Source organism: Bos taurus, chromosome 26 (assembly GCF_002263795.3).
Source record: "Bos taurus isolate L1 Dominette 01449 registration number 42190680 breed Hereford chromosome 26, ARS-UCD2.0, whole genome shotgun sequence".
Classification (NCBI taxonomy): Eukaryota; Metazoa; Chordata; class Mammalia; order Artiodactyla; family Bovidae; genus Bos; species Bos taurus.
Window position 1 is genome coordinate 51,877,196 of NC_037353.1, and position 15,487 is coordinate 51,892,682.

General features: G+C 61.7%; 1 protein-coding gene across 2 annotated transcripts in view; it reads right to left on the reverse strand.

Moving 5' to 3' along the window:
• The window catches only part of STK32C (serine/threonine kinase 32C), a 72,649-nt gene that overhangs the window by 22,180 nt on the left and 34,982 nt on the right, over nucleotides 1-15,487 (reverse strand). For both annotated transcript variants that reach the window (XM_015460807.3, XM_059882144.1), the window contains exon 2: nucleotides 11,959-12,014. In XM_015460807.3, coding sequence (XP_015316293.2) covers nucleotides 11,959-12,014 — 56 coding nt within the window. The remainder of the gene's footprint in view (nucleotides 1-11,958; nucleotides 12,015-15,487) is intronic.

Genomic DNA, 15,487 nt, shown 5'->3' on the forward strand with positions numbered 1-15,487 from the left:
ACCCACTTCCTCAGATGGGACTGTTCTCGCTTCTGAGCTTCTTCCTCCCATAATTGACTTAAGGCAGACAAAGAAGAAATGGAATTAGATCTAAGGTGTGAAAAGGAATAAAGTCTGGGGATCCTGGGGCCCCCGGGCAGCCCCGGGCTTTCCCTGCGAAACCCCAATGACTGATGACCCAGAAGAGTCGGTGACTGATGGCAGGGTCATTGCCATTTTAATTGAATGCTGTTCACGTTTTGCAGATTTTTTTTTGTTCCTGGAGCTGACAAGTTGGTCACAGCATTCATAAGGAAAGACAGTCAAGCAAAAATAGCCAAGAAAAAAACTTTAAAAGCAGAAGGAGGCGGGGACGTGAGCCCTGTCAGGTATCAGCACGTTATATAAACCTTCTGTGATAACGTGTGGTCCGACCGTGGAACAGACGGGTGGGCCACGGGATGGAGTGCAAACCCAGAAAGAGACCCACCTGCGTAAGGACGTTCAGTGTGTGATACAGGCGGCCTCTCAAATTTATGGGGAGACTAGACTTTTGATTAAAATATGGTGCTGGAATAACAAGAGGTAAAATATGGCCCATTCACACTATAAGTCAGAATCAATTCCATGTATAACAGGCTTAACATGAATAAGGAAACAGACGTGACTGAGGAAAAAGCAAACGCTCAACCCGGCTTTTCATGAAGAAATGCAGCATAAAGCTCCGCGATGCTCCCTCCTCGCCTGTCGGGCTGGCAGAGGCCCAGCCTTGGCAGCCGCCCTGGGCGGAGCCCCGGGGAGCACGGGCCCCAGGGAGGGCTGGCGCGTCCGGCAGCATCACACGCGCATCCAGCCGCCACCCGCACCGCCTGCCTCTAGGAGCCCAGCTGAAGACAGGCCGGCTCCCCCGTGTGCGGCGCGGTACCCACGGCCCTGCCAGCGGCCTCAAAGCTGGGGTGCAGCCGAACGCTCACGGGGAACACGTGTGGCTGCAGGTCAATGGGCCCTGCATCCCGACGGGCCCTGCGAACGTGCCGCCCCACGTGGCAAAAGGCACCCTGCTGCTGGGGTGACGTGAAGGATGCTGAGAGCAGGGGTTGTCCTGGGTGATCCAGGGGGCCCCAGTGTCCTCATCGGGGAGCAGAAGCCTCTGGAAGCTGGAGGAGGCAGACGCAGGCTCTCCCTGGAGCTGCAGAAGGCCCAGCCCTGCCCCACGGCGACTGCAGCCCAGGGCCGACCCAGCTTGGACGTCCGGCACCGCGACTGCCGGGGTCGCGTTTGTGCCGCTGCAGCCTCGGAAGCTTGTCTGCTCGCCCGCCTCGGGGCCGGTTGTGCAGGGATGCGGGTGGTCTCGCGGATGAGCAGGACAGCCAGCAACACCGTCAAATCAAAAGCAGAGTGTGAAGAGAGTGTGAGCACCAGGCTGCCCGGCATCTAAGAAGCAGGTCCCGTGGACACGGGAGAGAGGAGCCAGTGGGGATACAAACCCAGCTTCCTCAGAGGAGGACTTGCGGGAGGAAGGCAGAAGCAGGACAGAAGGAGCAGGGGTGCGGCCAGACTTGCCTGAACAGACCTGAGCCTGGGCCACGCAGGCTCGCACAGAAGGCCGCGTGCGGCAGAGGAGGCTCTCTGAACACTGAGAACAAAGCAAGACGTGAAGGTGGCTGCACCCCAGGCCTCCAGCCCCCTGGGCCCAGGCGGGTCTTGGCCTCGGGTTCCTCGGGGACGCGCCGTCGGCTCAGCTCGGGAAACGCTCTCCAGACCCGGCGTCCGCATGCGAGCTCAGCGGTGAAGGGCCTGTTCCAACCCAGGCACCCTCGTCTCACAACCAACTCACACGACTGCACAAAAAGCGGAACAAAACGGAGCAGTGAGGAAAACAGTCCAAACTGAGCATGAAAGAGCCTGAAGTCCTGAGCAGGCCGATGTGGGAGCCACTCGGTCGCGTCCTACTCCTTGCGACCCCATGGGCTGTAGCCCACCAGGCCCCTCTGTCCATGGAATTTCCCAGGCAAGGTTGCCATTTCCTCCTCCAGGGGATCTTCCCGACCAGGGATTGAACCCAGGTCTCCCACATTGCAAGCAGATTGTTTACCACTGAGCCACCAATAAACGAGCCCTAGATAGAAATCAAAGCTCTACCATTAAAATATCACAGGGCACCGTGTGACCGAGCAATCCCATCACTGGGTGTGTGCCCAGGAGAACTGACAGCAGGGATCCAAACAGAGGTTCGCACTCCCGCATTCACAGAAGCCTGATTCACACCCAGGGAAAGGCGGAAAGAATCCCAGCGCCCGTCAGGGGACAAGCGGAGAAGGGAGTGTGGTCCATCCAGGGCCTGGACCATCGACGTCCTGGACAGGACACTGTTCAGCCTCCGAGGGAAGGAGGTTCTGACACGAGCTGCAGCCCGGGTGAACCCCGAAGACCTCAGGCTACACACACTCCACCGAGGACCCTCTGTGATCCCACCTCACAAGCTGCGTGGACGAGCCTGACTCTAGAGACAGAGAGTAGAGTAGGTGTTACCAACACTGAGTCGCTCCCAAAGGAAATCAACCCTGAACGTTGACTGGAAGGACTGATGCTGAAGCTGAAGCTCCAGTACTCTGGCCCCTAATGTGAAGAGCTGACTCACTGGAAAAGACCCTGGTGCTGGGAAAGACTGAGGCAAGAGAAGGGGACGACAGAGGATGAGATGGCTGGATGGCATCACCGACTCGATGGACATGAGTTTGGGTAGACTCCAGGAGATGGTGATGGACAGGGAAGCCTGGCGTGCTGCAGTCCATGGGTTTGCAAAGAGTTGGACATGACTGAGCAACTGGACAAGGGCTAGGGAAGGGTGCTGTGAGTCAGTGTTAATGGGGAGCAGAGTTTCAGTTTGGGAAAATGAGAAAGCTCTGGAGATGAAGCGGTGATGGCTGTACAACGATGTGTGTAGATCCAAAGCCACTGAACTGTATGCTTAAAAGTGATAAAGATGGCAAACCTTAGCTTATGTGCATTTTACTAATTTTTTTTTAAAGTTAATACCAAGCCAACTTATATCCCAACTAATCCAGTCAAGAACCTGCTCAAAGGCCAGGGGCACGGGTCTGTGACTATGGGGACAGCTCCATGACATCTCTTGGGCTGCAGCCATGGGTCAGCCCTGCCCTGTGTGGGCAGCGAGCTGGGGCGGGCAGAGCGGTGGGAGCAAGTGGCTGAGGAGCCAGGGCTGGGACCCATGAAGGCGGCCCTTGATGGGAAAACCAGGTCTGGGTGCATGCGGTGAGCACCCAGGCCCAGGATGGGGGCTGCAGGGCCCTGAGGATGCTGTTGACGCCCACCACTGCCTTTCCTTCAGAGATGCTGCCCACGGCTCCCGAGACCACCCGAGCGGCAGCAGTTGAGGTGTGGTGGGAAGGTGGAGCCTGGGCTGGAGGTCCGTGGCGTGGCGCATAGGCACCGACTTCTAAGAGCCAGTGTCCAGATCTGCCACCGGACATCTCAGGAGAAGGAGTGAAGAGCCTGCTCAGGGGGCTGGAAGCTGACGGCAAGGGCCAGAGCCGAGCACGGGCTGAAGGCAAAGCTGTCTCCAGCAGCACCCCTGCCCTGGGCGGCTGCAGACGGCCAGGCTCGCATTCCATTCCAGAACCCGGCACGTCTGAGCCTCAGCCACAGCCGCCCTCTCCCCCAGAGCATCTCCGCCATGAGGGAGGCACTGAACCCAGAGGGGCTCCTGCTGTGCTAACTCAGCGAGACGTCAAAGCCGCGCTCCGGAGGGCTGAGCACTCACCATCCTCCCAGCCGTTGCCACAGCAACCGTGAGCACAGGCTTCTCACTCAGATGGCAGCAGGGGGGAGGTTGGGCGAGGTGGCCTCCCAGGGGGCCTTGAAAACAGGGAGAGAGGCATAGCCGGGAGGCTGCCCCACCTGCAACCCGTCGCCCGCCCCCCTGCCCGCACCTGCAGTGTCCGCCTGAGGATCGGGGTCAGGAGAGTCCTCAGGTGGCTGGGACCATCTCAGTCCTCTCCCCGTAAACTGGCATGGCCCGGGTGCTGGCCACTCTGTCCCCTGAGGCAGGCGCTTCCCTTTCAGCCCCAGATAATTTCCCATCAGCCCTGCAGGAGCGAGAAGGCAGGGCGCCCATCTCACACGGGCGGGGCCCAGGTGGCCAGAGAAGGGTCCCCAGGTCTCCCACCGGAGAAGTGCCCCCATCCCTGCCCTGTTTCACAGCGAGTGTCCTGCCTCGGACCCCACGGCCGCCCGATGGGCCCGGGCTGCAGGAGGGCAGAGGGTGGCTAGGCCCACCCACCCAAACACCGACGGTGCAGGCACCCCAGAGGCCCTGTGGCAGCCCAGCCCAGCCTTCATGCAAACGCAAAGGAAAAGGGTGCTGTGAGGTGCAGGGTACGCAGGGCAATGGGTAAGAGGAGGCCTGGGTAGTGGTGGCAGGAACCACCTACAGTCAGGACCAGGCCTGGGGGGCACAGGGGCCGGGGCGCAGGAGAGAGCTGGGGTGCCCCTGGTCAACGAGTACGTCCTGCCCACTGTGCGGAGCACTGTGTCCAGGGCCGGGCCCTCTGGGACTTGCAGAGGGACACCCCAGCCCGGCCCCCAGGAGGTGGTCTCCTTCCACAGGGCTGTGCCTACCAGAAGCCTCGACATCCGCTTCCTGATACTGCCCGGCTGGCCGGCTGCCCACTGCTGGGGGCTCTGCAGACCCACCCCTGCCCCCTGGACGGCATCAGCAGGAAGATAACACTTCAGTGCAGAGAATATCTAGCCCCAAACGCCCCTGGCTAAGCCAGGATGGGGCCTTGCTGTTCCCAGGACGGGTCACCCACAGGTGGCAAAGCAAGGGCCCAGCTGCCCACCCACACCTGGGGAGGGTGCGGGAGCCACGACCGGGGCCACCCCGCCCCCCGCCCGGCACGCCCTGCCCTCAGCAGCTGCGGGGAGGCAGAGGGCAGCGGGGACAGAGGGCAGGACGGTGGGCGGGGACACAGAAGCCACCATCTCCAATAAACCGGAAGGAAGGCTGGAAAAGAGAACCATCCGCAGCGACAAAGAAGATGATACATAACAGCTTGACATGAAACAACCATGCGAGCAACATACAACAAACACGACAGAAGCGTGAGGGTCCCCAGCTGCGCACAATGCCAACTTTCCTCCCATTTAATCTTAAGGTGCAAGTCCTGCCCAAATTTCAGTGAGGTTATTTCTGAGCTTGACAAAACATATTTGAAAGTTCAACGAGAAATACGAGTACATGAGAGCAGCTGATGCCGTGCAGGGGCACGAGCCGGGCTGTAAACGCGCTGAAGGCCCCGGGTTAGAATAAACGGAGTCCCCGAGTCAGTGTGCAGCCCCGAGGACTCCGACGGACGGATGACAGAGCAGCAGAGTTGGCCGATTAAAAACGCTCCATTCCAGATGAAGTGCTTTTCCAAAACGGAATGCTTTCTTTGTTCTGAGTATCTCAGTAGTAACACTGGTTGTAAACAAAAGGCCAGAGTGAGGCACAGCCCCAGGCAGGCCCAGCGGAGAGGACGGCCTCCTGAGAACGCAGTGAGGGGGCCGGGCAGGCAGGAGAGGAAGGCCAGAGTGAGGCACAGCCCAGGTGAGGACAGGGACAGGCACAGCCCCTGAGGACAGGGAGGCTGCCTGGAGGCCCGAGGAGGAGGCCCGTGGGCAGGAGAGGAAGGCCAGAGTGAGGCACAGCCCCAGGTGGGCCCGGCGGAGAGGACGGCCTCCTGAGAACACAGGGAGGCTGCCTGGAGGCCCGAGGAGGGGGCCGGGTGGGCAGGAGAGGAAGGCGGGGCGAGGGGGAGGCAGTGATAGGAGCGGGGAGGCAGCGGCTCCTGGGCAGGTTGCATCTGGGAAGGCGGGCGGGTATTTGATTCTTGCCTCCACCGCCCACCACCCACCGCCAGGAAGAAGGTGGGGAAGCAACAGACGTTTGATCTAAAAGTAAACACACAGCTTCCGTGTCCTCAGGTAACCAGAGCCCCAGGAAGAGAGTCCAAGCTTTTGGGAGGAGCAGCAAAAAGGGCCAAGGACGCCCCCACCTGCACAGCAGCCCGTGCCCCAGCCTGAGGGTCAGCGTGGTCTTGGAAGGTGCTCGGGGGGTGCCCCTCAACCGAGCCTGCCCTGATCCACACGCTCAGGGGCTCCGAGCGCCCATCAGCAGGTCCTGCGGTAACCCTGCCAAGTGTGGCCTGGGGCTGGAGACCAGTTTCCTGGATGCAGAACAGACCTTGCCTACGGTGCTGGGGAGGCCCCGCTGCACAGACACAGACACACACACACACACACAGACACACACGTACACACACGCAGGTACACACACACAGAGATACACAGACACACACGTGTACACATACACAGGTATACACACAGAGAGACACACAGACACACACACGTACACACAGCAGGTACACACAGAGACACACAGACACACACATACACAAACGCAGGTACACACACACAGAGATACACAGACACACACGTGTACACATACACAGGTACACACACAGAGAGACACACAGACACACACACGTACACACAGCAGGTACACACAGAGACACACAGACACACACATGTACACACAGATGCACACATGTACACACATGCAGGCACACACAGACACACATGTACACACACACAGGTACACACACACGTGTACACATACACAGGTACACACGCAGAGAGACACACAGACACACACACGTACACACAGCAGGTACACACAGAGACACACAGACACACACATGTACACACAGATGCACACATGTACACACACGCAGGCACACAGACACACAGACACGCAGGTACACACACGCAGGTACACACACACATAGATACACAGACACACACATGTACACATACACAGGTACACACACAGAGAGACACACAGACACACACACGTACACACAGCAGGTACACACAGAGACACACAGACACACATGTACACACAGATGCACACATGTACACACACGCAGGTACACACACACACACGTGTACACATACACAGGTACACACACAGAGAGACACACAGACACACACACGTACACACAGCAGGTACACACAGAGACACACAGACACACACATGTACACACAGATGCACACATGTACACACACGCAGGCACACACAGAGACACACAGACACACATGTACACACAGAGACACACACGTACACACAAGCAGGTACACACAGACACACACATGTACACACAGAGACACACATGTACACACGCAAGCACACACAGGTACAGACACACAGGTACACACATACATACATGTACACACAGCAACACACACAGACACGTACACATGTACACACATGCGCACACAGGCACGCACGTACACACAGACACACATGTCACACACAGGCACACACACAGACACTCATAGAGATACACTCAGACACGTACACACATGTACACACAGGCACACACCCATACACACAGAGGCAGACACAGACACACACACACACAGACACACACAGGCACACACACAGACACATAGACACACAGACACACATAGAGACACACACAGACAGGTACACACATGTGCACAGGCACACACATGTACACACACAGGCACACACAGAGACACACACACACACAGACACACAACACGGGCAGAGACACATTTGAAGGCTGGGCCATCACCAACACCCACAGAAAAACAGATCGATTTTTTCCAAGTCTTAATTATTCCACCTTAAATGATCTGCCTTGGAGTAAACTGCAGCCAGGTCATTCAATTGGACAGAAGTGGGGAGGCCCAGGCTTATGGGGGTAGCTTACGCCTGTCACACTTGAAAAGAAGCCTACTTCCTGGCAGCCACTGAGTACGGGCTCTGCTCTGGGCAGCTGGAGCCTGGATGCAGCTTGAAGGCTGGACTGGGCCCTTCCAGGTTCCCCAACGGCCCCAGAAGGAGGCAGGGCCTGGCCTCGGGCAGGCAGACCCTTCCTCCCAGGCCCCTCCCCACGGGAGCCCCATAAGTCCTGGGTCAGGGGCCCACGGCCAATGTGTGGAAAACAGGGCAGCCAGGAACAGAGGGGCTTGGAGTCCGGCCACATGTCAGGCTCACCTGGGCCGAGATAGGGAGACAGGTGTCCAGGCGGGGGACACACAGACCGGCGGGGACTCCAGGGGACCAGAGCACGGCGGGGACTCCAGGGGACCAGAGCACAGAGGCCACAGCTCCTGAGTTGGGCCCCAGGGCAGCTGGAGGGGTCAAGGAGGGGAAGCGGTCCATCCTCCAGGGAAGCGGAGCTGCCATGAGGCCCCAGGGGTCAGCGGCCACCCTGGAAAGCCCAGGGCTCTCCTTCAGGCCCCACTGGGCACCGTCCACATGCTGAGGTGGGCAGGGCAGCGGAGCTTCCTGACAGCTGTGCCCACGGCAGTTTAGGGCCCCAGGGTGGGGCGGGGGGTTCTCGATCCAGTGACAGGTAGGGGCTGGGGGCTTCTCAGAGCCAAGGACTGAATCCCAGTGGGCCCCCAGCTGGAAGGGTGAGGAGGGGCATGTTTAGAAGAAAGAAATCTGAGGGTGGCCTTGCTTTAGCCTGAGGGTGGGGTCCTTACGAGGACGAATCCAGGGTACTGGGGAGAGCTCACCTTGGTGGGGGGCAGGGGGCTCCCCAGCAGAGGATGAGGGGCCCTTCCTCCATCACCCACAGGACTCCCCAGTCCTGAGGCTGGAGCTACCCTGGTGTTCGTGAGCTCAGCAGAGACGAAGCCACAGCCAATCCCACAGAAACAGGCCTCTGGGAGTTTGGTGTTTAATAAGCCAGACCCAGAAGCTGGGGCAGAGGTGGAGAAGACCCCACACGCCAGCCCCAGTGGGCGGGCGGGCAGAGGCGGCAGTCTGGTGTCTGCAGCCTGGTCCATGGGGCTGGTGTTCCCACCCCTGAGCCAGGGGTGGTCTGAGGTTCCCCAGGGCAGCCGCAGGCCAGGCCAGGCTGGGACGGGAGGAGGGGCGGGGAGCAGGAGGGGAGGTAGGGCTGGGGCATCCACACGCAGGCCAGCCCAATGGACATCTCTGCTTTTGGGGGGGACCAACCTTTGTAGACAAAAAAGTAATATGCTGATGGTTTACCATTCGTAACAACTACTTCTTTAACATGGTGGTTTCCCAAACACCTGCTCGAGGTGGCAGCTGGCTAAGCCCGGCCATGCTCGGACTCCCTGGGGCCCCCAGAGGCAGAGGTTTGACCCCCAGGGTCCCCCACAACTGCCTGGAGGTCACTTTGAGCCAAGCCAGGGAGAGCGGGCCCGGGAGGGCAGAGACCATGAGCGGGCCCAGCCTCCCGGGGGGCCCGCCAGCCCCACCCACCCGCACCGAGGACACTCACTCGTCTGCTCACCCCCTCTCAGCTCTCTGGACCGAGGTGTCCCTTGCAGTCTGAGATTTCATGTACGGACACCAAGGTGGCCCACGCAGGCCCACGGCCCAGCTGCACCGCGGTGCTCACCCGACCCCCCGAGGCCCACTGCTGGCACGGCCGGGGGAGCCCCCACACCCAGCGCCGCATGGGGGCCTGGAGCTGAACGCTCCCGCCCGGCCTCTCTGCTCTGAGGAAGGCCAGCTTCCTCGTGCAGCTGGGTGGCCAAGATGACCCGGAAGACCCAGCAACAGAGCCCTGTCCACCCCCATGCCAGCGCGGGCTGGGCTCTCACCACTCACGGCTTCCATTCTGCCTCGGAAAACAAGGCCCTCTATCCTGGGAGACGATTTCTCCGAGGACTTGGAGCTTGGGGGAGGACGGGGTTTGTTAACAGGGTGCGGAGGTTCAGTTGGACCGGATGCAGAGAGCCCAGGGGTGACGGGCTGACGGCCACAAGACAGAAGGGAGGCGCTTAATGCCACTGAGCTGGCACTTAAACACGGCTCGGCGGCACCTTTTATGTGACGGGTAACTTACTGTCGGAAAAGACTGGAAGCAAAACCAGACACGACGTCCAGTCTTGCCCTCAGGACTGGATACAGCGAGTTTGGATAATCCATCTCCAGGCACTCTCCCCTAAAGGTGGAGCCGCCATGAGGTGAACAGCCACCTCGCCGGGGACAGACAGGTCACACGACACGCCAGCCCCTGTGCCTGCATCCATCGGGGGTGTGGGGGTGCGTCGGGGCGGCTGCCCTTCACACCCGCTGGGTTGAAGGTGGCTCCCAGCAGTCTCTAAGGCCAGTCTTCACTGGGCGTCCGGGCACGCCTGAGCCCTCGCACACCCTCTGAAACAAGGCCACGCGCAGACAGCAGCACACGCGGCCCTGCCTGCACACGGAAGCAGACTCCAAGGCCTCACCCCCTCTGCTGGCGGGGACACCGCCCCAGCCACGGGAAGAAGCGGAGGGACCAGAGCCCACGTTCCACACACACCCTGGCACCTGGCCCCACGGCCCAGGGACCCCTGGAGGCCTGACTGGGGGCCCAATTAGGAAGCAGGAAGCTCCCCTAGAATTACACAGTGACTTGCATCTGAGATAAAAGCCTGGCAGGACCCCACGCTTCCTCTAGTTACCCCACGGCAGCCCCGTCTCTGAGCCCTCCTGTCACCCCATGCCAGCCCCGTCTCTGGACCCTCCTGTCTCTCCACTGCACACAGATCCATCTCTGGGACCCGGCTTTTCAAAGCCAAGACCTGGCTGGAGGAGCCAGAATCCTGGGGCCGGCGGAGACTGCGGGCAGAAGGGCAGCCCGCTGTGCTCGTGAGGCGGGAGGACCATCGCCGGGCAGGGGTGCAGAGGGCCCAGCCTGGGGGTGGGGGGTGAGGACGGCACAGCGCCAGGCCCACCAGCCTCACCAGCCTCACCTCCCCTGGCCAGTCTTTGCCCTGAGGGTCCCCAGTCTCCTTCCCAGGCCCGCTTTGGGAACACCTGGTTGATCCCGAAGCCATCCCTCCCAAACCTGGTCTTGGCTGACGTCTTACCTTCCCCCTAGTGGAGGAGGCAGCTTCCTCTAGGCTCCACCTCCCACACCCCCATTCTCCGTTGGGAGAGGCCAGGTGGCAGAGACTGTCCCAGGTGCCATCAAAGTCTGACACACTCACCAACCAAGAACCTCATCTTTTGGATCAACCATCTCTGCACAACTGACAGAAGGCCAGGGTCCACCAGTTGGGTCCTGGCCCCAGAGACAGTAGCAGTCCTTGCCTCGTAACGCACGGAGCACTCCAGGGCCTCTGTGCCGAGGGGCTCATTTCTCTGGCTTACGATCCCCCCAGCCCATAACCTGAGGCAGCACTGGGTGTGACGTGGGGCCGGGGGGTGGGCAAGGGCATCGCGGTGCTGGCACGAGCCTCCTGGGCTGAGACACGGAGCCTCAGCCTCGGAGCCGAAAAGCAACTGTCCTTTCAGAAGTGACTCATTTACAACAGGCCCGTCAGGCAGAGTCCCGAGAGCTAATTCTAACCTTTGCAGAGGCTTGTTCAGCCTCTTGGAGTTATAATTACCCCCGATCTCCGGGCAGGATAAGGCTGCAATCAGGAGCTTGGATCCGGCCACGAGAAAGTGGAGAACGGGCTCGAGCGGCCAGTGTGGGGCAGGGCTGCGTGGCCGCCACCTGGGTCCTGCCCCTGCCCGCCTGGAGGGATGGCCCAGCACAGGCCTGGCCTCTGGGCTCCAGACACAGGGGGCCGGCCCCCACGGAGCGGCTTCTCAAGCACGTCCCTCCTGGGCTCAAGCCGCTCTGCTGCTGCTGTAGAACGGGGCTCATGTGAAGGGCAAGTGGCCTCAGGATCTCAGCCCCAGAAGAGCCCAGGGATGTGCCATCTGCACCCCCAGCTCCCGGCCGAGCTACAGGAACCCAGAGACCTGGGCCAGGAGAGCCTAGCGGTGGCGGGCTCAGGGGCAGCCCACCCGAGGCCCCTAGCATCGCTGGCCTGCCCTGCGGGAAGCATACCCACACGCTCCACCAGACCCAGGCGGCTGGCCTCGCCCACACGCGTCCAGGCCGGCCCCGCCCTCAGCCTTACCTTGCCGAAGCTGCCCTTCCCGATGGCACGCAGGATCTGGAAGTGGTCCAGGTTCACTGCAGAGAGAGCAGAGGGGTGCCAGGTGAGGGGGCGGCAAGACCGGTGCCCACCAGGCCCCCACGCTGCAGGGAGCCCCCACACTGCAGGGAGCCCCCACACTGCAGGGAGCCCCCACACTGCAAGGAGACCCCCAACACTGCAGAGAGACCCCAACACTGCAGGGAGCCCCTGACACTCTGGGGATTCCCCCACAATTCAGGGAGCCCCCCAACACTGCAAGGCGCCCCTGCAGGCACCCAGCAGTCCACCTCACCCTAAGAGGAGTCAGGTCAGCCATGGTGCTGCAGGGGGGGCCTGAGCCAAGGCAGAGAGGGGGCCCCGGGGCCAGGCAGCACCTGCTCCTGGGCGCACTGTAGGGGGAGGCCAGGCCACGCTGCCCACAGACGGGACATGATCAGAGCACACGGCATCCAGAGCAGCCCCCAGCAAGAGGCACCGCAAACCCCCAAAGACCCTCAGTCACCCCTCCCGCAGCCTCGGGGGCTGTGCCCCGCAGGTGTCTCCGGACCAGCTCGAGGAGAGCTTGTAAGGGCCCCGGGATGGTAACAGAGCTGCCCACTGTCTAAGAGAGACCCCTCAAGGCCTCACTTCCGTGGACTTTCTCCATGGAGTCTGACAGAGAGCCCCTAGCCCCAGGGAGAGTCCAGTGTTTATAACTGTCACGGCCTCCTGAGACACGCTCTCCTGTGCACAGGCCCGTCCACGAGAAGCCCTTCCAAGCCTGCAGGCCGGCACCGGCCAGACCCGGGAACACTGCACAGCTCTCACGCCCCGTGAGGCAGGCGCGGGAGACCTGGTCCTCACAGGGACAGTGTCCCTCAGCCATCTCGGGACTGCCCTCTGACCCGGGCACCCGCGGGACCTCGGGATCTAAGGAGGTCCCCGTGGGCAGCGGGGGAGAGGGTGGGGCGTCGGGGCACGGGGCGGGGCACCGAGCAGCTGGGGAATGGGTCTGCGGGGCTCAGGGCCCAGCCCCCCACCCGCCTGCCCAGTCCGCTCCTGGATCCGGCCAGTTGCCGCCTGAATACCCCCGGCTCCTTCCTCACTCGCCCGTGTGCCCGCGGTCAGCACAGCTTGGCTGCTTCTGCACAGAGCAGAGGACGGGGCCGTGTCCGTGTCCACTGCAGGAACCACCGCCGAGTCTATGGAGCACGTCCCCTGTGCACGGGCCAGGCCGCCCAGACAGGGGCCCGGGGCAGACAGTGGTGCCTCCCTCCCTGGGCGCTGCGTGCCCTGCTGCCCACGGCCCCAGCAGAGCCCCGAGCACGGGTGCCTCTGAGTCATGAGCTGGCAAGGTGCTCAGCAAACAAATCGTCGCTTTTAGAGAAAACCACGAATCCCAGACTTTCGTGTTTCCCGCAGAAGAAAATGGGAATGAAGCTGCATTAAGGAAGAAGCCAGAAGCACAGGGCAGCCCCGTGCCTGCCCGTAAGGGGGCTCCTCGCGGGGCTGAGTGGGTGGGTCGGCAGAGACGTCAGAGGCCCCGAGCACCGAGCCAGGCCGTGGGGCAGGCCGAGCGCTCCGGGAGCTGGCCTGGCCCCCCCGGCCTGTGGTCTGCACCGGGCAGTCAGTAGTGCCAGCCTGTGGTTTTGACACAGCTCTCCCTGCTTCCTGAGACACCAGCAGGATGGCTGCAGATCCCAGACCGCAGACCGCGTGGCGGACGATGAGGACAGCTGCCCATTAGAAGTGGGGGAAGGGAGCCTGGGTGTGGCTGCCAGGCGTCTCAGGAGCGCTGGGTCTGAGTTCCGGGGCAGGCCCAGTGCCTGGCAGGCGCACACGGCATCAGACCAGAAGCCACGAGCAGGGATTGTCCCTGAAGGTGGTCCAAGGTGGGGCTGGCCTGGACCCCTCCAGGTGAGCCTCAAGCCCACCCACTGACCAGGGTCACTCTGAGCTCCAGTGACCGGGGCTCCGGGGACCCATGGACCACGGCTCCACCCTGACACCCATACCTGGTCTGCCCCTGCCCACCCACAGGGCCACCACACAGGAGGCTCCCACCCATCCCCAGACCCTGCCTCACAGCCCCCTGAGAACCTGAGACCCAGAGGCTGCTTTGGGCCCCTCCCGCACCCAGGCTGGCTTTGGCAACACAGCAGCCTCTGGACCCACTCTGGGCAGGACGGCACGCCCCGTGAGCCCCCCACCCCTGCCCGGTGCCAGGGTGAGGCTTTCAGCCCACCTCTGGCTCTCCTCAGCCCACCTCTGGCTCTCCTTCGGGCCTTCGGTGACAGCGGAACTAAGGAGACCCCTGCCGGGGACCTGTCACAACAGAGGGGGTGGGTCTGCGACAGCGAGGCTGCAATCCGGAGGATGCAGTGAGAGCCGCATCGCTCACACCAGGTCACGGAGGGCACCCTGAAAACGCAGGTCAAGTCCCCCAGCGCTGAACCAACCAGAGGAGGGGGCTGGGGCTGCTGGACCCCCGAGGCCAACAGAGGAACGTGTATGTGCACAGAGGCGGGGGTCCCAGGGCAGAGAGGAGGTGGGGCACACCGTGTCCACTTTCCTCCCGACTTTCCGGCCACTGCTGGGCAGGGCCCTGCGGCCCAGGGAGGCGCTGGGGGCCCTGGTGCCAAGGAGCAGAGGAACAAGGCTCCAGGGGGAGGGGCGTTGCCGGGACGCTCAGCACACTTGTCCCTGCGTCCGACACCTCCCGGCTCACAGCGCCCGTAAGAGGCCCCAGCAGTCCTGTCTGACCTTGACCCATCTCTGCCGGGAACCTGAGTCCTGCACGTGTCTGCTCGGGCCCGCAAGGACACCAGGGGGCCCCGCGGCCACACGGGCACAGACTCCTCTTGAGGTGGATAAATATTTTAAAACAAGGGTTTTGAGAACACTCATTCTTCAAGGAGGGCTTTCATGTGCTGAGCTGGCCATCGGAAGCACAGCGGTTGCTATGAAAATAGGCCATTTTGACCCAGCCAACTAAGCATGAGAGGAAGGAGGTTTTGATTCTGTTCCACAAGGGTCCTGGTGCCAACAGCTCCCAGCAGCACCCACGGCCTCGCAGGGACCCACAGCATCCTCTCTGCGGGCCCTGCTTGGGCCACCATCACCGCCTGAGCCCCGGGGTCATGGGCCACTTTCCTTATTACCGTCTCAGCACTAAAGCCCAGGGGCCCAGACAGAGCTCTGTTCCCCACGGGGTCCTCAGCCACGTTCCCAGGTGGGGTGTTTCTCGTCTGAGGTCTTCCCCAGGAGACCACCATCCCCAGGAAAACGCAAGGAGCTCCTTTCTGGAAGCGGGGTCGACGCTCGGACAGCCCTGTGTCCAGGGAGACTTATTACTGTCCCTGTACCACCCGGACACAGGGGGCCTGGCCCTGTCGCCCTCAGCCTGCACCGTCGGTCCCGCTGGTGGCCAGGAGGGGAAGGCTTCGGGCAGACGAGGGTAGGGAGGAGAGGGGCAGCGGCCCCCCAAATACCCAGCGAAGCAGCAGAGAAAGTCAAAAGCTGCCTCTTG